Here is a 22,693-nt window from a genome sequence, read left to right on the forward strand (position 1 = left end):
TCCTACACCACTGCTAAGAATACCCCTCACCCCAATCCTACACCACTGCTAACAATACACCTCACCCCGATCCTACACCACTGCTAAGAATACCCCCTCACCCCGTTCCTACACCACTGCTAAGAATACCCCTCACCCCGTTCCTGCACCACTGCTAAGAATACCCCTCACCCCGATCCTACACCACTGCTAAGAATACCCCTCACCCCGATCCTACACCACTGCTAAGAATACCCCCTCACCCCGATCCTACACCACTGCTAAGAATACCCCTCACCCCGATTCAACCCTAGCACAAAAAGAAACCCTCCCAGTGATCCAGCCCTGTCACTAGGAGTAACCTTCACTCTAATCCAACCCTGCCGTAAAAAGATACTCATAGCCTATCCAACCCTCCTGAAAAAAGTAACCTGATTGAACCTTACCGTAAAAAACAGGCCCTCACTCCATCCCAACCTCTAAGAGTGACCCACATGCTGATCCAAACCTAATGTAAAAAAAATAACTCTCACCCTGATCCAACCTTATCATTAGGAGTAACTCTCACCCTCATCCAACCCTACCATTAGGAATAACTCTCACCCTGATCCAACCCTACCACTAAGAGTAACTCTCACCCTCATCCAACCCTACCACTAAGAGGAACTCTCACCCTCATCCAACCCTACCACTAAGGGTAACTCTTACACTGATCCAACCCTACCACCAAGAGTAACTCTCACCCTGATCCAACCCTACCACTAAGAGTAACTCTCACCCTCATCCAACCCTACCACTAAGAGTAACTCTCACCCTCATCCAACCCTACCACTAAGGGTAACTCTTACACTGATCCAACCCTACCACCAAGAGTAACTCTCACCCTCATCCAACCCTACCATTAGGAATAACTCTCACCCTGATCCAACCCTACCACTAAGAGTAACTCTCACCCTCATCCAACCCTACCATTAGGAGTAACTCTCACTCTGATCCAACCCTACAACTAAGAGGAGTAACTCTCACCCTGATCCAACCCTACCACCAAGAGTAACTCTTACACTGATCCAACCCTACCACCAAGAGTAACTCTCACCCTGATCCAACCCTACCACTAAGAGTAACTCTCACCCTGATCCAACCCTACCATTAGGAGTAACTCTCACCCTGATCCAACGCTACCATTACGAGTAACTCTCACTCTGATCCAACCCTACCACTAAGAGTAACTCTCACACTGATCCAACCCTACTGCTAAGAGTAACTCTCACCCTGATCCAACCCTACCATTAGGAGTAACTCTCACCCTGATCCAACGCTACCATTACGAGTAACTCTCACTCTGATCCAACCCTACCACTAAGAGTAACTCTCACACTGATCCAACCCTACTGCTAAGAGTAACTCTCACTCTGATCCAACCCTACCATTAGGACTAACTCTCACCCTGATCCAACCCTACCATTAGGAGTAACTCTCACCCTGATCCAACCCTACCATTAGGAGTAACTCTCACTCTGATCCAACCCTACCATTAGGAGTAACTCTCACTCTGATCCAACCCTACAACTAAGAGGAGTAACTCTCACCCTCATCCAACCCTACCACTAAGAGTAACTCTCACCCTTATCCAACCCTACCATTAGGAGTAACTCTCACCCTCATCCAACCCTACTACTAAGAGTAACTTTCACTCTGATTCAACCTTACCATTAGGAATAACTCTCACTCTGATCCAACCCTACAAATAAGAGGAGAAACTCTCACCCTCATCCAACCCTACCACTAAGAGTAACTCTCACTCTGATCCAACCCTACCACTAAGAGTAACTCTCACCCTTATCCAACCCTACCATTAGGAGTAACTCTCACCCTCATCCAACCCTACTACTAAGAGTAACTTTCACTCTGATCCAACCCTACAAATAAGAGGAGAAACTCTCACCCTCATCCAACCCTACCACTAAGAGTAACTCTCACCCTGATCCAACCCTACCATTAGGAGTAACTCTCACCCTTATCCAACCCTACCACTAAGAGTAACTCTCACCCTGATTCAACCCTACCATTAGGAGTAACTCCCACCCTGATTCAACCCTACCACTAAGAGTAACTCTCACCCTCATCCAACCCTACCACTAAGAGTAACTTTCACTCTGATCCAACCTTACCATTAGGAGTAACTTCCACCCTGATCCAACCCTACCACTAAGAGTAACTCTCACCCTGATCCAACCCTACCATTATGAGTAACTCTCCCCCTGATTTAACCCTACCATTATGAGTAACTCTCACTCAGATCCAACACTACCACTAAGAGTAACTCTCACTCTGATACAACCCTACCACTAAGGGTAACTCTCACCCTGATCCAACCCTACCATTAGGAGTAACTCTCACCCTCATCCAACCCTACCATTAGGAGTAACTCTCACCCTGATCCAACCCTACCATTAGGAGTAACTCTCACCCTGATCCAACCCTACCATTAGGAGTAACTCTCACCCTGATTCAACCCTACCATTAGGAGTAACTCTCACCCTGATTCAACCCTACCATTAGGAGTAACTCTCACCCTGATTCAACCCTACCATTAGGAGTAACTCTCACCCTGATTCAACCCTACCATTAGGAGTAACTCTCACCCTGATCCAACCCTACCATTAGGAGTAACTCTCACCCTGATTCAACCCTACCATTAGGAGTAACTCTCACCCTGATCCAACCCTACCATTAGGAGTAACTCTCACCCTGATCCAACCCTACCATTATGAGTAACTCTCACCCTGATCCAACCCTATCATTATGAGTAACTCTCACCCTCATCCAACCCTACCACTAAGACTAACTTACTACCGTACAATGAAAAAATAATCCAACCCTGCCACTAAGAGTAACCCATACCCTAATTAAGCCCTAGTACTAAGAGTAACCGTCGCCGTGATCCATCCCTACCAAAAAAGAAACCTTCAACTTAATCTAAGCCTACAATTAAGAGTCATTCTCACCCGTATCCCATCCTACAACAAAAATAACCCTCATCCTAATCCAACCCTACCTCTAAGAGTACCCTTCATCCTAATCCAACCCTACCTCTAAGAGTACCCTTCATCCTATTCCAACCCTACCTCTAAGAGTACCCTTCATCCTATTCCAACCCTACCTCTAAGAGTACCCTTCATCCTAATCCAACCCTACCTCTAAGAGTACCCTTCATCCTAATCCAACCCTACCTCTAAGAGTACCCTTCATCCTAATCCAACCCTACCTCTAAGAGTACCCCTCATCCTAATCCAACCCTACCTCTAAGAGTACCCTTCATCCTAATCCAACCCTACCTCTAAGAGTACCCTTCATCCTATTCCAACCCTACCTCTAAGAGTACCCCTCATCCTAATCCAACCCTACCTCTAACAGTACCCTTCATCCTAATCCAACCCTACCTCTAAGAGTACCCTTCATCCTAATCCAACCCTACCTCTAAGAGTACCCCTCATCCTAATCCAACCCTACCTCTAAGAGTACCCTTCATCCTAATCCAACCCTACCTCTAAGAGTACCCTTCATCCTAATCCAACCCTACCTCTAAGAGTACCCCTCATCCTAATCCAACCCTACCTCTAAGAGTACCCTTCATCCTAATCCAACCCTACCTCTAAGAGTACCCTTCATCCTATTCCAACCCTACCTCTAAGAGTACCCCTCATCCTAATCCAACCCTACCTCTAAGAGTACCCTTCATCCTAATCCAACCCTACCTCTAAGAGTACCCTTCATCCTAATCCAACCCTACCTCTAAGAGTACCCCTCATCCTAATCCAACCCTACCTCTAAGAGTACCCTTCATCCTAATCCAACCCTACCTCTAAGAGTACCCTTCATCCTAATCCAACCCTACCTCTAAGAGTACCCTTCATCCTATTCCAACCCTACCTCTAAGAGTACCCTTCATCCTATTCCAACCCTACCTCTAAGAGTACCCCTCATCCTAATCCAACCCTACCTCTAAGAGTACCCCTCATCCTAATCCAACCCTACCTCTAAGAGTACCCTTCATCCTAATCCAACCCTACCTCTAAGAGTACCCTTCATCCTATTCCAACCCTACCTCTAAGAGTACCCCTCATCCTATTCCAACCCTACCTCTAAGAGTACCCCTCATCCTAATCCAACCCTACCTCTAAGAGTACCCCTCATCCTAATCCAACCCTACCTCTAAGAGTACCCTTCTCCCTAATCCAACCCTACCTCTAAGAGTACCCTTCATCCTATTCCAACCCTACCTCTAAGAGTACCCTTCTCCCTAATCCAAGCTTGCTTTTAAGAATAACCTTCAACTTGTTCCAGTCCTACATCTACAATTAACCCTCACCCTAATCCAATCATACTGCTAAGAATAACCCTTACCTTGATCCAACCGTATGTCTAACAGTAAGCCTTACATACAGCTAAGAGTAATCCTCACTCTGATCCAATCACAATGCTAAGAATAACCCACACCCTAACTTAATCCCACTACTAAGAGTAACTCTCACCTTGATCCGACAGTACCTCTAAGAGTAACCCTCACCCTGATTTATCATACAGGTAAGAGTAACCCTCACCCTGATCCAACCCTACATCTAAGAGTAACCCTCACCCTAATCTAATCACACAGTTAAGAGCAACCATCACTCTAATCCAATCTTCCTGCTAGGAGTAATCCTCACCCTGATTCCACCCCACCAATACTCAATGCCCACCCTTCATTTCCTCTTACATAGACATTATAATGGTCCAGTGCCAGGTCTCAGCCAGTATGGCATAGGTTTGTATTGTTGCAGAGATTGATAATTTCTCCTGTCTCTGTGTCTCAGGAGTGTGTGGAGGACTCTCTGTCCCCTCTCCGAGTCTTTCTGAACTTCTCTGTTATTGGAACGCCTGTACTGAGTGAGGACTCGAGACGCAGAATCTCTGAAGAGGTACTGAGGGCACATGTGACCTGGGGTTGATTAGGGTCTCCACTCTGAATCAACTGACCAACAATGTCACTTTTTCTTTTTCAGCTTTTATTTCAGAAGAATTGTGGTGGTGATGGAGTGTGTGAGGATGACCTGAAAGTCAACATCACATTTTCAAAGTAAGATAACAATGGCAATATTACAAGTCTTCTAGAAAATACCACTCAATATCACATTTATATGCTGAGCTATTAGCAACATATTTGTGTTTTGGTGGCAGTGATAATTTATAACCCCAGAATGTTACGATGAAGGGGTAGACAACTCATGGGGCCCCCGGTCAATAGGGGATCATGGGGCCCCTATGTCCTTGCCCACACTCAAAAAAAGCCTATAAAAGGTACCAGGGGCATTTTATGGGGCCCCCTACTGACCCCGGGCCCTCGGGCAGTCCCAGAGTGCTCGAATGGTCAGTCCGCCCCTGGGTAGACCATAGACCTTACCTTAGGCATTGGGACTTGAGTACCTTTAGATTATGTTTCAAAGCTAAGCCTTAGTTTAGGGTTATGTTTAGGGTAACAATTGTGCTTGATAGTTAGGTCCGGGTATAGGACTAGTTATAGGGGTTGGTCAGGTCCAACCTTAGGCTAGTGCTTAGAGTTAGAGGTTCATTTCAGGCTCAGAATTAGAAGTCAGGATTAAGTTAGAGATAGGTTCCTTAACTCTTTTTTGAGTTGTATGTTATTCTTTCCAGTGTGATATTTATTTTCTTCTGGTCTTATTTTTTGCCCAAATTTACAACACATGAGAAAACTCACATCTAAAATGTGCATACTATGATTGCTCTTATGTCTCCCTGACAGCATCACTGAGCTGGTGGTTGGAGCAGATTCTGGCCTCAGTGTGACGGTTTCCATGAAGAATGAGGGAGATGACTCCTTTAATGCTCGTATTCTTATCCCCTTCCCCTCCAGCCTGTCATATCGCAGGGTGTCTCTGATTGAGGTAAAGGGGTGCTCTGTCCTACATGAAGGCGGGTCTCTGCTTGCAGGCCAAATCTAATTTGTGATGTGTATGTCTCGTAGAGTAACAGGAAGGTGGTTGTGTCATGCTCAACTACAGAGGGCCAGAACGTGTTGAACTGTGCAGTGAACAGGCCTCTGCTGAGGGCCAACACCATGGTAAGAGGAGAATGCAGGAGAGACTGCAGCATGAGACCCAACATCATATTAACAGGAGACAGCTAGAGACTACTAGAGACTGCTAAAGAGTACAAGAGTACATGAGACCCAACACCATGGTAAGAGGAGAATGCAGGAGAGACTGCAGCATGAGACCCAACATCATATTAACAGGAGACAGCTAGAGACTACTAGAGACTGCTAAAGAGTACAAGAGTGCATGAGACTCAACACCATGGTAAGAGGAGAATGTAGGAGAGACTGCAGCATGAGACCCAACACCATATTAACAGGAGACAGCTAGAGACTACTAGAGACTGCTAAAGAGTATAAGAGTACATGAGACCCAACACCATGGTAAGAGGAGAATGCAGGAGAGACTGCAGCATGAGACCCAACATCATATTAACAGGAGACAGCTAGATACTACTAGAGACTGCTAAAGAGTATAAGAGTGCATGAGACCTAACGCTGGGCAAGGAGGAGACCAAGACTGCTTGAGAGAGTAATAGTGCATGAGACCCAACGCCACATAAAGGTGACTACTAGAGACTGCTAAAGAGTGTAAGAGTGCACAAGACCCAACACCAAGCTAACAGGAGATTGTAAGAGACAACTAGAGTCTGCCAGACCCAATATCATCTAATAGGAGTAAGCTAAAGACTACTAGAGACTGTTATAGAGTATAAGAGTGCATGAGACCCAACGTCAGGCTAAGAGGAGACCAAGACTGCTTGAGAGAGTGAGCATGCATGAAATCCAACGCCACCAAAGAAGAGACTGCTAGAGACTACAAGAGACTGCTAAAGAATGTAAAAGTGCTCGAGACCCAAGACCAGGCTAAGAGTAGAGTGATAAAGACTATTCATTCCTGCTAGAGGGACTAGGAGTGCATGAGGCCCAATGTTGAAGACTATTAGAGTAAGATTGTATGAGACCTAGTGTTGGGCTAGGAGGAGACTGAGCCTGCTAGAGAGAGTAAGAATGCATGAGACCCAACGCCATTTAAAAGGAGACTGCTAGAGACTACTAGAGCCTGCTACAGAGAGGAGGAGTACATGAAACCAAATGCTGGGTTAGGAGGACACTCATACTGCTAGAGAGTGAGTACATGAGACCCATGACCAAGCTAAGAGTAGAGTGATAAAGACTATTAGTTCCTGCTATAGGGAGTATGAGTGCATGAGGCCAGGGGCGGACTGACAACTCATGGGGTCCCCAGACAATAGGGGATCATGGGGCCCATGTGTCCTTGCCCAAACTCAAAAAAGCCTATGAAAAAGGTACCAGGGGCATCTCATGGGGCCCCTACTGACCCCGGGCACTCGGGCAGTGCCGGAGTTTCCAAATGGTCAGTCTGCCCCTGCATGAGGCCCAATGTTGAGCTAGGAAGAGACTGAGAATGCTAGCGAGATTAAGAGAACATAAAACCCTATGTTGGGCTAGGAGGAAGTTGAGACTGCGTGAGAGAGTAAGAGTGCATGAGACCCAACGCCATTTAAAAGGAGACTGCTAGAGACTATTAGAGCCTGCTACAGAGAGAAGGAGTACATGAAACCCAATGTTGGGTTAGGAGGACACTCATATTGCTAGAGAGTGAGTACATGAGACCCAATGCTGGGTTAGGAGGACACTCATACTGCTAGAGAGTGAGTACATGAGACCCAATGCTGGGTTAGGAGGACGCTCATACTGCTAGAGAGTGAGTACATGAGACCCAATGCTGGGTTAGGAGGACACTCATACTGCTAGAGAGTGAGTACATGAGACCCAAAGCTATTTAAGAGGAGACTGCTTGAAAATACTAGAGATTGCTAAAGAGTGTAAGAGCATATGAGATCCAACACCAGGCTAAGCGGAAACCTCTAGAGACTGCTAGAGACTGTTAGAGAGTGTACGAGTGCATAAGATCCAACATAGGTAAGAGTAGACATTAACAGAGATTGTTAGAGACTATAGATAACTACTAGAGTGTTTATGAATGTACATGACTCCTTGTCTTGGAGGGATTGTTCTAGCTAGAAGTCCCAGTAAGCCATGTACTGTATATGATGTTCCTGAACTATAATATACCCATCTGGTTTATTATCCACATGTAGAAAGGAGGACAAGAGACAGCTGCAGGCTGGTGGACCTCCATATTTTGGTGCTTTGTTATAAAATGTTGCCTCCCTTTTCCATTAACCTCCATCTTTGCTCCTTTCCCACAGAGACCATTGTCTCCAAGAGAACCTTCACATCCTTATCCCTCATCTTTTTTCAGGTGGTCTTCATGGTGAGCTTTCACGTTTCTCCAACCGCTGATCTTGGAGGCACGTTGACTTTGAGGGCCAGTGTGGCCAGGTAACCACCATTTCACCTTACTTCATCTTAGTACCTTGGACTTTCACACCTATAATCAGGACCAGATTTGGACTTTGGAGGGTTAATGCCTCTGTGAACTTATTACACAACACAATTAAACTGTCAACCTGTCAATGCAAAAGTTGGTTTATCTATTATTTTCAAGAAATATGTATATATTGTATGGTGGGGCCCTGCTGGCAGGGGGCCTGGGGCATTAGCCCATTTTACCCCCTTATAAATCTGGTATTATCTATTCTGTGATTAATCTGTAGTCTCTTCACAGTGATAACAGAAAGTCTTCAAATGATGCCATCAAAGCCTCTTGTCAGCTAAGAGTTCTATATGCCATCTATGTGACCATCACCAGGTGAGCAAGTGGAACCCAGGCGAGATCAGATAAAATGGAACGGTATTTCAATGTTTGGTGGATGCTGGAGAGCTAAACCATCTGACAGGTTCTTCTGTCTCTCAGGGACTCTTTTGTTAAGATCTCAGCTCTCCGCTCTCTGCACACTTCCTGGTCTGTACACCTGCTGTGCCCATCATGAGGGGTTTCCACCATCCCTGTGCCGCGTTCCCAGGGTCACCTGCTGTTCCCATTATGAGGGGTTCTCACCATCCCTGTGCTCAGTTCCCAGGGTCACCTGCTGTGCCAATTATGGGGGGTTCCCACAATCCCTGTGCTTAGTTCCCAGGTCTGTACACACGCTGTGACCATTATGAGGGGCTCCCACCATCCCTGTGCTAAGTTACTGGGTCTGTACACCCGCTGTGTCCATTATGAGGGGTTTCTACAATACCTGTGCTGAGTTCCTGGGTCGTGACACCTGTTGTGCTCATCTTGAATAGTTTCTACCATCCCTATGTATTATCCACCAATCCATACCCATACACTTCATCCATACATCCATCCTTCCATGAACCAGTACTCTCCCATACATCCATCCAATATGAAGTGGTACCCCTCATACATCCATACATCCATCCTTCCATGAACCAGTACTCTCCCATACACCCATCCAATATGAAGTGGCACCCCTCATACATCCATACATCCATCCTTCCATCCTTCCATGAACCAGTACTCTCCCATACATCCATCCAATATGAAGTGGCACCCCTCATACATCCATCCTTCCATGAACCAGTACTCTCCCATCCATCCATCCAATATGAAGTGGCACCCCTCATACATCCGTACATCCATCCTTCCATGAACCAGTACTCTCCCATACATTCATCCAATATGAAGTGGCACCCCTCATACATCCATCCTTCCATGAAGCAGTACTCTCCCATCCATCCATCCAATATGAAGTGGCACCCCTCATACATCCATCCTTCCATGAACCAGTACTCTCCCATACATCCATCCAATATGAAGTGGCACCCCTCATGCATCCATACATCCATCCTTCCATCCTTCCATGAACCAGTACTCTCCCATACATCCATCCAAAATGAAGTGGCACCCCTCATACATCCATACATCCATCCTTCCATGAAGCAGTACTCTCCCATACATCCATCCAATATGAAGTGGCACCCCTCATACATCCATCCTTCCATGAACCAGTACTCTCCCATACATCCATCCAATATGAAGTGGCACCCCTCATGCATCCATACATCCATCCTTCTATGAACCAGTACTCTCCCATACATACATCCATCCAATATGAAGTGGTACCCCTCATACATCCATACATCCATCCTTCTATGAACCAGTACTCTCCCATACATCCATCCAATATGAAGTGGTACCCCTCATACATCCATACATCCATCCTTCCATGAAGCAGTACTCTCCCATACATACATCCATCCAATATGAAGTGGTACCCCTCATACATCCATACATCCATCCTTCCATGAAGCAGTACTCTCCCATACATACATCCATCCAATATGAAGTGGTACCCCTCATACATCCATACATCCATCCTTCCATGAAGCAGTACTCTCCCATACATCCATCCAATATGAAGTGGCACCCCTCATACATCCATACATCCATCCTTCTATGAACCAGTACTCTCCCATACATCCATCCAATATGAAGTGGTACCCCTCATACATCCATACATCCATCCTTCTATGAACCAGTACTCTCCCATACATCCATCTGTCCATCCTTTCAGGGGTTTCTACAATCCCTGTGCTGAGTTCCCGGGTCTGTACACTGGCTGTGCCCATCATGTGTAGTTCTCTTCAATACTGAGTTTTAAGTAGTTCCCTCATGCCTGCTGGATTATTTAGTTATGTTATGAAGAAGCAGCAAGATGGGAGAACGTCAAGGAACGTGAGAACCTTGTCGTGGACTATACTATAGTGGGGAGATCTCTCCAGCATGGTCCTGTATGGAAATAAGAACCAAGGATGTCTCCAAAAAAATGTCTTCTGGAGATCTGTATCCTTTATCGGTCATGTAGCTGAACCTACCCATGATTATATATCCAGGTTTCATACATTTGTTCCCTGTTTGCTTTGTGCAATAGAACTAGGAAGATATTACAGAACACATGACTGGGATTTCCTGACTTTATCGATTTTCTTTCATTATAGGGTAATACAGATAAATAATCCAAAAGAAAAAATAATTAAATTAACAATGGAAAATAAAAAAAACACACATAGCATATATAGCAAAGGAAAGGCAAAGATTTAGGAAGGTGGAATGTGAGAAAAGTGAAGGAAGTCCACATTGTATGCTGAAGACCATGTCTTCTCCTCTACCTCCAGCCTTGAAACATCCAGCAAATACCAGAACTTCACCAGCCATGACACTTCAATACAACATGTCTATAAGGTAAGAAAGTTATCTTTGGAGGCTTCTGTCTGTAGTCCTAGCTCAGTATCCCAGCAGTCATTCTGAGATGTGCCTTCACAAGAACCCAACTATACTGATATGCATTATTCCTGTACTTCCATCACTTAGCCGAGATTCATTGGCCTATGATATGTAGTCTTCTATGCCAGGAGGATGATTTGGCAAAAGCAGGAGGTAATAACAGGTGTCTTCTTCAGGTCATGAATCTGGGGCAGCGCCATCTTCCTCTCTCCGTCGTCTTTCTGTTCCCGGTGAGGTTGGGCGAGACATCTATCTGGGAAAGGACAAATATCACAAGCTCTCAGGTGACTGTTGGACCTCTGTGCTGTCACTATTGTCCTAATAATGGTAAAATCCACCACCAACTGATATAAAATCATCCGGCCCTTGGCTATAAATACACCTACAAGGTAAAGCCTCCTGGTCCTGGTGGCTCCAACCAATTGTCCATCTTATGTGTTAACAAAGGAGCTTCTGACACTGGATAACTCTTTACCATTATTGATGGAGCACTGAATGTTCACCTCATTCCTTTCATTTCCAGCCACAGATCACCAAATGTGTCACGAAGGCTCTGATGACGCCAACAGAGAACTACCAGGAGCTCCTGAGAAGAAGTCCCGTTTTGGTAGGCATCATCTTCCATATTGTAACCTGTACCGAAAGGCAGACAAGCCATCGCTTATCTGTCAGGCACAGACTAGCACCCAGAGGACCTCTAATCTTCATTTATCTACATGACCTGAGTAAGAACTGACTGCATCGCCCTATCACCACCAATAACATTTACCTCACATTAGGAAATGCCCTCTAAAATGTAACAATCTGGTTGGTGGTTACTGGTCATTATCAGGTAGGCATTGCTAAATAAGATTCCTATTAAATACCCAAGGTCATAGAAATGTATTTATTACCCCTATTCAGCCAACATTCATGAATACGGCAGGATCTTCAGACGTTCCTCTCAGCAGACATACTGTAAGCTCTATAGGATACAAACATATAACATATTGAAGCTTTAACACTGTCCTATCCAAAGAAGCCTCTAGAAGGTGCTGCAAGATAACGTCTGATCTGTCGAGGGATCAGGATGCTAAAACAGAAAGACAGAGAGACTTGTCCTCAGCCAAAACTCTAAGGAATGAGGAGGGAAGATATGCCAGTGTAGGGTGTCATGGTGGGGTTATAGATGGACCTGGTCTAGGAGGATCTACTAGGAGTGGCCCCACTTTCCTGCTCAGTCATGGTGGAGACTCATCTTCTTCAATAGTAGGTCTCAGTCCTTAGAAGGCCAACTTGTCATACAGAGTACAGGAGGAGAGTGATGTATGAGCGCAGTGTCATGAAGGGACTCCTCTCTCCATCTCACTTATGGTGGAACTCCATCTCTCTCCTCAGAATTGCTCGGTTGGTTGGTGTGTCAGAGCGGAGTGTCAGATCCGGGAGATGGAGGCTCAGAGTTCACTGATCTTCACTATTAATGGAACTGTGACTGAGGACTGGACCACACAGGTAGGTACACTGTCCACACACAGGTAGGTACACTCTCCTAAGATAGGCAGGTACTCTCACAGATAGGTGAATGTTATCTCTATACACAGGTAGATACACTCTACACACTTATAGGTTCACTCTCTACATATAAGTAGGTACACTTTCTACACCAAGGTAGGTACACTTTCTACACACAAGTAGATACTCTTTCTATACTCAGGTAAGTACACTCTCTTTGCATAATTAGATATATTATCTCTACATTCAGGTAAGTACACTGTCTTCACACAAGTAGATACTCCCTTTACTCACAGGTAGGTACACTCTGCACACCAAGGTAGGTACATTGTTTACTCAGAAGTGGATACTTTCTCTACATTCAGGTAAGTACACTCTCTATGCATAAGTAGATATTATCTCTACATTCAGATAGGTACACTGTCTTCACACAAGTGGATACCCCCTTTACTCACAGGTAGGTACACTCTGCACACCAAGGTAGGTACATTGTTTACACACAAGTGGATACTTTCTCTACTTACAGGTAAGTACACTGTCTTCACACAAGTGGATACTCCCTTTTCTCACAGGTAGGTACACTCTCTACACACAACCAGATTCTTTCTGTACAGAGGGGTGGGGGGTTTGTTTTGACTCCTCTACAATACCCCCGCTGTGTGATTTTATAGCCTTCACTGTGTCATTGTCTCTTCATGTTTCAGACGGAACAAATGAAAATCTCCCTACAGAGCTGGGCAGAGATTGTATACGACACCCGGACCTTCCATCAGAGCCAACACTTCACCCGAGCCCAGGTACCGTCCATCCATCCCTCCATCCGTCCATCCATCCCTCCATCCGTCCATCCATCCATCCGTCCATCCATCCCTCCATCCATCCCTCCATCCGTCCATCCATCCCTCCATCCATATGAACCAGTGCTCCTTCATCCATTCTTCCTTTTATCTATCCATCCACCCCCTTAGGAGTCGCTAAGTTTTGGGTCCCCCTTAAGCTCTACACAGCCAGGCAACACACAAGAGCTTGGATTTGTCATTGTATTAAGGGGTTAAGAACTTGGATGTGGTCTAGGGGTATATGGGATGCCCGAGGCACTGTAGAACGTGGCCAAACTCCTTAGCAACTATGTACAAAAATGTGAATAGCAACAGTCTTTTTCCACGAAGAGCCCCAAAGACTCTTCCTAGTGTACCTCCTCAGACCATAGATGATTGCTGCTCTTCACCCATCTGTACTGAGGGTTTTCCCTGGGTAAGGGGGCCCAGAAGCTGACAATTTAGCATAAGCAGTCCCAGGTGAGAAGCTAGTTGGGTCTTGCACCTGACCACCCTCTCCCCTTATCCAGCCCAGGGTGTGTAGGAATACTCACACTGTCCTTTCCTGTCAGCTTAGTGGGTTGGTGGCTGCCTTCAGGTCTTTTGCTGGGCTTTTTTCTTCCCTGCTGCTCAGGATGTCCCCTCCAGGAGACAGTGGCACAGTGGAGATCCTCTTCTCCAGCAAGCTGCCTGTAGGTAGGCCCCCTTCCCTGGGCCCCCTTCCATGCTCCACACTCCAGATTTCCTCACTCCATCTTCCACCCGACACTGCTACCTTCCACCCAGGCTCTGCGATACATAAAGGTTGCCTTGGACACCATACCCAACCAAGGTCCCTCAAGCATGCAGATCTGAGCCTCCTCCCCTTCTTGGTCCCTCCTCCAGAAAGCTCCAAGATTTCTGGAAGGGTGGGGGGGGCTCCAGAAGCTCTGACGTTCAGAACCTCCCAGCCTGTCCTGAGGTGAACGCTTGCCTCAGTCCCAGGCTGACTCATCCCAGGCTGCTATTCAGCCTCTTGTCTAAAAAAGAAAAAAACAAACAGCCTATCTAGCTAACCTGGAGGGCGTTACAGATCAATCTATCCATGTATGAACCATCCATCCACTTTACATTCATCCACCCATCTAGTCATCCATCCATTTGTGTATGAATATGTCCTCCCCCCATCCATCTACCAATCCATCCATCCTTCTATTCTTCGTATATAAATCCAGTATACCAGAATATTAATGGCCTTTGGAAAGGTCTACTATGTGGACTTTTTACCCCAAGGACTATGCAAAGAATGAAGGGACTTACCATCTCTTCAGGATTCTTACCATCTGTTCAGGAGGGGGTTTTGCAGTAAAAGCAGTGCCCAGGGTAAAAATGTCAAATTGCACCCCCCCCCCCCCTCAAAAAATATATGAGCATTATGTGTGAGCAAAAATCCCCCAAAAAAAATCAAGCACAAACCTGCATACTTACCCGCTAAGCATAAATTCCCCCTTCTCCCAGTACAAACCCGCCCCCCCTCTACTGACATTCTTTGCCACCCCCCCCCATCTCGCCCAGCTCAAATCCATTCTCTCCCCCCAACAAAACAAAAAATTCACAAATCCCCCCCACTCTAAATCCCCCCAGATCAAATACCCCTCCCCCAATTATTCTAGCACAAATGCCTCCTAATCATCCCTACTGGCACAGATCCCCCCCCATGCCCCAAAAAAATTATCTCCCCCTCTAGCACAAATCCCTTCCCCTCTACCACACCTCCTTTTCTAGCACAAATCCCCCCTCCTAGCACAAATCCTGTTCCCCCCTCCCAACACAAATCCCCAAATCCCCCCAAATCACCACTCCTAGCACACCTCCCCAAACTTCCCCTCCTAGAACCATTCTTACCCCGATAGCTCCTCCCCCCCCACAAATTCCTCCTCCCAACAAAAATCCCCTCACCCCAATCTCCTCCTGTTGCCCCTTAACACCTTCCATGATACTACAGTGCCCAGGGCAGCTACCCCTCCTGCCCACCCCTTGTCCTGGCCCTGGGTACAAGTGAGCTGTGCTCTGCTACACAAGGGTGTCATGGTAAAAGGGTTATGACTGATGAAGTATACGGCGGGTATTATTCCAAATCCCTTTGGGGCTTCAGGAAGGAAAGTTTAGCTGCCCCTGGGGGAGGGAAGTTTGTTGCCTCTTCTAGACCAAAACCTCAGGAATTCAGGAGTTGGCAGTCGGTGGACATGTGCTTTGTAAAGCTATTTAGCAGTACAGTTTTGCACTGTCCTCTGTGTCGGGATTGGCTGCTCATCCTTCTGTAGCTGCTCAGCGGAGTTTCCTTCCGTATCTGGGGACTGATATCTGACACAATTGGGTCTTTGGTGTAATTTCCCACTCTGAAGTCCAGGAGGTTTAGGTATTCAGTCTAAAATCCCCACCACCACCACCACCACCACCACCACCACCAGCACCTGAAGTCCCAGAATCCTCTTGTTTCCTGCCTTATCACTGTGCTCTCATCTATTGCAGGCTCAGACAGTTCTGGAGGTTCTCGGGGAGTATAATTACCTTCCTATAATAGTCGGGAGCAGTGTGGGGGGTTTGGTTCCGCTGGCGCTCATCATAGCTGCATTATACAAGGTAAGTGTTCAGTAGAGGGTGGTGAAAGGTGGGGAAAATCTCACATTACCTTGTTTTTTACCTGAATTATTCCATACACTGGCTGCAAAGGGCCACAGTTTCCTTCTGGGTGTTCCACCACGGCCTCCTTCTGGGTGTTCCACCACAGCCTCCTTCTGGGTGTTCCACCACGGCCTCCTTCTGGGTGTTCCACCACGGCCTCCTTCTGGGTGTTCCACCACGGCCTCCTTCTGGGTGTTCCACCACAGCCTCCTGTGTATTCCACCACAGCCTCCTTCTGGGTGTTCCACCACGGTCTCCATCTGGGTGTTGCCATTTTCATTTCTCTCTCCATCCTCCTCCAGTCTCCAACTTCCCAGGTGCCACCTGTGTATCTCCTCCCATGGCCTGCCCATACTTCTCCTGCCTCCTGCTTTGTCTTTATAACACTTCTGTTCCCTTTGCAACCCCAATCCATCCCTACCTACCAACCTCTATGTACCGTAATTAATAGACATTGTCTCTTTTGGTGTATATGTGGCTCTGTGTCTTCAGAAGATCTTGTCCTCTGTAGTCCAGTCTCACACAGATTTCCTCCCTGAGCCAAAAGCATTTTCTCTCAGACCATTATCCAGATCCGTATATTACAGGTTGCCTAACTGTCCCTTTATACAGTATATGTGAGTTTGGTGCTCTCGGGTCATAGCTCTCGGGATTGCAATGCTGGTGACCATCCAGATCCATATATTACAGGTTGTCTAACTGTCCCTTTATATATGTGAGTTTGGTGCTCTCGGGTCAGAGCTCTCAGGGTTGCAATGCTTGTGACCATCCAGATCCATATATTACAGGTTGTCTAACTGTCCCTTTATATATGTGAGTTTGGTGCTCTCGGGTCATAGCTCTCGGGATTGCAATGCTTGTGACCATCCAGATCCATATATTACAGGTTGTCTAACTGTCCCTTTATATACAGTTGTGGCCAAAATTATTCAACCCCCACTGAAATTGAGTGTTTTGGCCAGTTTGACATTGCTTTTGATCATTCAGTCATCTTGCTTACATTTACATTAAAGAGGCACTTGTAGGTCAGACAAATATAACATAACAGTTATAATGAAATAACCACAAATGTCTTTTCTGTGCTCACAGCATTATCAGTTTTATTCAACCCCCAAGTGACATTCAATCTTAGTACTTAGTACAGCATCCTTTTACAGTTATAACAGCTTTTAAACGTGAAGCATAGCTTGACACAAGTGTCTTGCAGCGATCTACGGGTATCTTCGCCCATTCTTCATGGGCAAAGGCCTCCAGTTCAGTCACATTCTTAGGCTTGCGCACTGCAACTGCTTTCTTTAAGTCCCACCAGAGGTTCTCAATCGGATTTAAGTCTGGTGACTGCGATGGCCACTCCAAAATGTTCCAGCCTTTCCTCTGCAACCATGCTCTAGTGGACTTGGAGGTATGCTTGGGATCATTGTCCTGTTGAAAGGTCCAACGTCTCCCAAGCCTCAGGTGTGTGACGGACTGCATCACGTTTCCATCCAATATCTCCTGGTACTGAAGAGAATTCATGGTACCTTGCACACGCTGAAGCTTCCCTGTACCTGCAGAAGCAAAACAGCCCCAAAGCATGATTGACCCTCCACCATGCTTCACAGTAGGCAAGGTGTTCTTTTCATCATAGGCCTTGTTCTTCCTCCTCCAAACATAGCGTTGATCCATGGGCCCAAACAGTTCTAATTTTGTTTCATCAGTCCACAGAACACTATCCCACAACTTTTGTGGTTTGTCCACATGGCTTTTGGCATACTGCAGTCGACTCTTCTTATTCTTTGGAGACAGCAAGGGGGTACGCCTGGGAGTTCTGGCACGGAGGCCTTCATTACGCAGTGTGCGTCTTATTGTCTGGGCTGAAACTTCTGTACCCACATCTGACAAATCTTTTCTCAGTTCCTCAGCAGTCACACGGGGACTTCTCTCCACTCTACGCTTCAGGTAGCGCACAGCAGTCGAAGTCAGCATCTTCTTTCTGCCACGACCAGGTAGCGTTTCAACAGTGCCCTTTGCCTTGAATTTGCGAATGATGCTTCCTAAGGTGTCTCTTGGTATGTTTAACATCTTTGCAATCTTCTTATAGCCATTGCCCTTCCTGTGAAGAGAAATCACCTCTTCTCTTGTCTTCCTGGACCATTCTCTTGCCTTCACCATGTTTGTAACCACACCAGTAAATGTCTAGAAGGAGCTGAGTATCACAGTCATTTTAAAGCTGCCTAATTGGTGCTTATTATGCTTGATTGCTGCTCGGTGACATCCACAGGTGTTTTCAATACCTGATGGAAAGCACCTGTATGAACCTCTGTTCTTCAGAGTGGTAGTCTTTAAGGGGTTGAATAATTGTGGCAATGAAGAAACCACATAAGAACCATTTACTACTGTATTACATAAACAATTGATGTCATTTTAGTTGCATTTGGGTAGTTACAACGTCCTTGTAGGATTTGATTCTGAATACAATTCCAAATGTACACTATAGTCCCTAAACCCCTTTACAGCATTGGGGGTTGAATAATTTTGGCCACAACTGTATGTGAGTTTGGTGCTCTCGGGTCAGAGCTCTCAGGGTTGCAATGCTTGTGACCATCCAGATCCATATATTACAGGTTGTCTAACTGTCCCTTTATATATGTGAGTTTGGTGCTCTCGGGTCATAGCTCTCGGGATTGCAATGCTGGTGACCATCCAGATCCATATATTACAGGTTGTCTATGCTGATCCCTGCAGTTCTTGTAGGGCTTGATGTAAAGGGGAATGTGATGTGGGTTGACCAAAGTCCTGCTGCCCTGAACACTTGAACACCTACTAGGTGTGGGGTCTTTATACCTCCTGGACAAGTCCTCAAATCGTTGGAGACCTCCCTATCCCTTGTCTACCCCATGACTTGTCATTGTGTATGAAGGAGTTCCAGCAGTGCAGTCAGTAAAGGTTGATCTTCTGAGTTCCTGTGAGGCTGGAGGTAAAGGGAAATGTGGTTTGGGTTGACCAAAGTCCTGCTGCCTTCTGATGCCCCAGAACAACACTTGAACATCTGCTAGATAGGGTTCTCCAGACCTCCTGGGTAATGCCTCAAATCATAAATGTTGGAGGTCCCCTCCTATCTCGAGTCTGTCCTATGACTTGTTATTGTGTATGAATTTCCAGCAGTGCAGTCAGTAGAGGTTGATCTCCGGGGTTCCTGTGGGGCTGGAGGTAAAGGAAAATGTGGTGTGGGTTGAGCAATCCTGATTATTGTTGGACATTTAACAGGAATCTTCAGGAAAAGACTTCAGTGCTTGATAATGGCCACCAGGGGGACCAATATAGCCTAAAAAAGGACATTCAAAACAAAAGTGCCAAAAAACAAGTGTAATACTCATAACATAAACAGGTCAACCATCCATCGTGATTATTAACCCCTCCCCCTCCAGAGGATAACCCCCCCCCCTTCCTTCCTTCCTGATTAGGCCATTTTTTGCTTTACGGCGCTGCATTACTTTAACTGACAATTGCGCAGTCATGCAACGCTGCACCCAAATGAAAGTTACGTCCTTTTTTCCCCATAAATAGAGCTTTCTTTCGGTGATATTTGATTGCCTGTGCGGTTTTTTTTTTTTGCACTGTAAACAAAAAAAAATGACAATTTAAAAAAAAAAAATCAATGTTTTGGACTTTTTGCTATAAAACATGACCAGAAAAAAATATGTAAAAAATCTAATTTCTTCATACCTTTTGGCCAAAATGTCTCCCGCTCTGTGTCTGCGCTAAAACAAATCCCGATACGTGTAAACTAATTGGTTTATGTGAACGTTATAGCGTCTACAAATGGCGGGATAGATACGGGGATTTTCTTTTTTTTTTACTAGTAATGGTGGCGATCAGAGACTTATAGCGGGACTGCGGCGAGCATTCTGACACTGGGGGGGGGGCGACTAACTTGGTGTCACTGACATCTGCAGTGACACCAATACAGTGATCAGTGCTAATAAAAAGCACTGACACTGTACCAGGTGCGGACTGACCATTGGGGCACTGCCTGAGGGCCCGGGGGCAGTAGGGGGCCTTATGAGATGTCCCTGGTACCTTTCATAGGCTTTTTTGGGTGTGGTTTAAGTGTGGACGAGGATATAGGGGCCCCATGATCCCCTATTGCCCGGGGGCCCCATGAGTTGTCAGTCCGCCCCTGCACTGTACTAATGGCACTGGGCAGGAAGGGGTTAACATCTGGGGCCATCAAAGGGTTAACTGTGTGCTGTGTTACTAGGGAGACATGCTGTGCAGAGAGATATAAAGCAGCATGTCCTTGCTGACAGGAGTGAGACCTGTGTTGTTTAAATACAGACCTCTCCCCTGTCAGCTTTACCCGAAGATTGCTGGGTGCCAGCGGGGAATCTGCAGCCGGGACCTGGTGATTGACATGCCTAGCCACCAATGGCGGTGCAGGTAGTGTGGTGCATCCGCGCCCCTTGCCCGGAATTGCAAATTACGTATATATACGTGATCTTGCACAGCCCTGCCGCCCTGTAGCAGTACTTCTACTAAAGGGCGGCAGGCAAGCGGTTAAATCATGCATCAAACAATATATCTATAAAAATATATGCAAAATCCCGAATGAGTGACCAAGTGCTTGATGTCCCAATAAAGAGACGATCCAAAGTAATGTGCAGTGCAGCCTTCAGCATCCAAAGACTGCTCCCAAGGGGCCAATCCACCGCACCACCATGGTAAAAAATGGCAGCTTACCCAAAGGTGATGACCCCCTTATTGAAGAGTGGCCACATTGTGCTTGGGATTAAAGCACTCCTCCATCATGCATCAACCACGGTGAATAGTCAATCCCATCACGGATATATCGGGGAAAGAAAGAGGAAAAAGAGACAGAAATTCTAATAGTGTAAAACAATTAAAAATGTATTTTCATATAGCAATAGAACTTCCGAAACCGTATATGGTAACAGTGCTGTACAGAAGTTCCTCGTTCTGGAGACACAGGGACACACTTCCGATATGATGTGCTTCTGGTCAGCGTGGTGACGTCACAATATACTGCCCCACTCTATGTGTTTGGACACAAAAAACGTAGGGCAAAGTGGTACGTGACGAAACACGTAGGGCGGAGTGGTACGTGACAAAATACGTAGGGTGCAGTGGTATGTGACGAAACACTTATGGTGGAGTGGTATATGACAAAATACATAGGTTGGAGTGGTACGTGATGAAATACGTATGGTGGAGTGATATGTGATGAAACACGTAGGGTGGAGTGATATGTGACAAAACACATAGGGTGGAGTGGTACGTGATGAAGCATGTAGGGCGGAGTGGTACGTGACGAAACATGTAGGGTGGAGTGGTATGTGATGAAACACATAGGGCGGAGTGGTACGTGACAAAACACGTAAAGTGGAATGGTACGTGATGAAACACGTAGAGTGGAATGGTACGTGATGAAACACGTAGGGCGGAGTGGTACGTGACAAAACATGTATGGTGGAGTGGTATGTGATGAAACACATAGGGCGGAGTGGTACGTGACAAAACACGTAAAGTGGAATGGTACATGATGAAACACGTAGAGTGGAATGGTATGTGATGAAACACGTAGGGTGGAGTGGTACGTGATGAGACACGTAGGGCGGAGTAGTACATGGCGAAACACGTAGGGTAGAGTGGTACGTGACGAAACATGTAGAGTAGAGTGGTAAGTGACGAAATATATAGGGTGGAGTGGTATGTGGCGAAACACGTAGGGTGGAATGGTACGTAATGAAGCACGTATGGCGGAGTGGTACATGGCGAAACATGTAGGGTAGAGTGGTACGTGACAAAACACGTAGGGCAGAGTGGTACATGGCAAAACACGTAGGGTAGAGTGGTATGTGACAAAACACGTAGGGTAGAGTGGTACGTGATAAAAGACGTAGGGTACAGTGGTACGTGACGAAACACGTAGGGTGGAGTGTTACATGGCGAAACACGTACGGTAGAGTGGTACGTGACAAAACACGTAGGGCGGAGTGGTAGATGGCGAAACATGTAGGGTAGAGTGGTACATGACGAAACACGTAGGGTAGAGTGGTACGTGATGAAACACGTAGGGTAGAGTGGTACATGACAAAACACGTAGGGTGGAGTGGTACATGGCGAAACATGTAGGGTAGAGTGGTACATGACGAAACACGTAGGGTAGAGTGGTACGTGATGAAACACGTAGGGTAGAGTGGTACGTGACAAAAAATATAGGGTGGAGTGGTAGATGACGAAACACGTAGGGTGGAGTGGCACGCTATTTTCACCAAGCTGACCGGAAGTACACCATATCGAAAGTGCATCTGAGTTTCTGGAATGAGGGATTTCTTTACAGCACTGATGTGTCTTTCCAATGTCCTCCATTGATTTCACGTCCTGGTGTCACTGGAACAAGAAGTGAAAGGAAATCTCCTCAGT

The 22,693-nt window shown here is 46.2% G+C and overlaps 1 protein-coding gene across 1 annotated transcript in view; it reads left to right on the forward strand.

Moving 5' to 3' along the window:
* Positions 1-22,693, forward strand: part of LOC149437733 (integrin alpha-M-like) — an 84,211-nt gene that overhangs the window by 56,166 nt on the left and 5,352 nt on the right. Inside the window, exons 18-29 of the mRNA XM_089660684.1 lie at positions 4,836-4,940; positions 5,025-5,098; positions 5,783-5,924; positions 6,005-6,100; positions 8,364-8,443; positions 8,730-8,813; positions 11,189-11,255; positions 11,474-11,581; positions 11,821-11,904; positions 12,675-12,788; positions 13,493-13,585; positions 16,118-16,228. Coding sequence (XP_089516810.1) covers positions 4,836-4,940; positions 5,025-5,098; positions 5,783-5,924; positions 6,005-6,100; positions 8,364-8,443; positions 8,730-8,813; positions 11,189-11,255; positions 11,474-11,581; positions 11,821-11,904; positions 12,675-12,788; positions 13,493-13,585; positions 16,118-16,228 — 1,158 coding nt within the window. The remainder of the gene's footprint in view (positions 1-4,835; positions 4,941-5,024; positions 5,099-5,782; positions 5,925-6,004; positions 6,101-8,363; positions 8,444-8,729; positions 8,814-11,188; positions 11,256-11,473; positions 11,582-11,820; positions 11,905-12,674; positions 12,789-13,492; positions 13,586-16,117; positions 16,229-22,693) is intronic.

Source organism: Staurois parvus, unplaced genomic scaffold (assembly GCF_062004578.1).
Source record: "Staurois parvus isolate SC_StPar_1 unplaced genomic scaffold, SC_StPar_1.0 ptg001262l, whole genome shotgun sequence".
NCBI lineage: Eukaryota > Metazoa > Chordata > Amphibia > Anura > Ranidae > Staurois > Staurois parvus.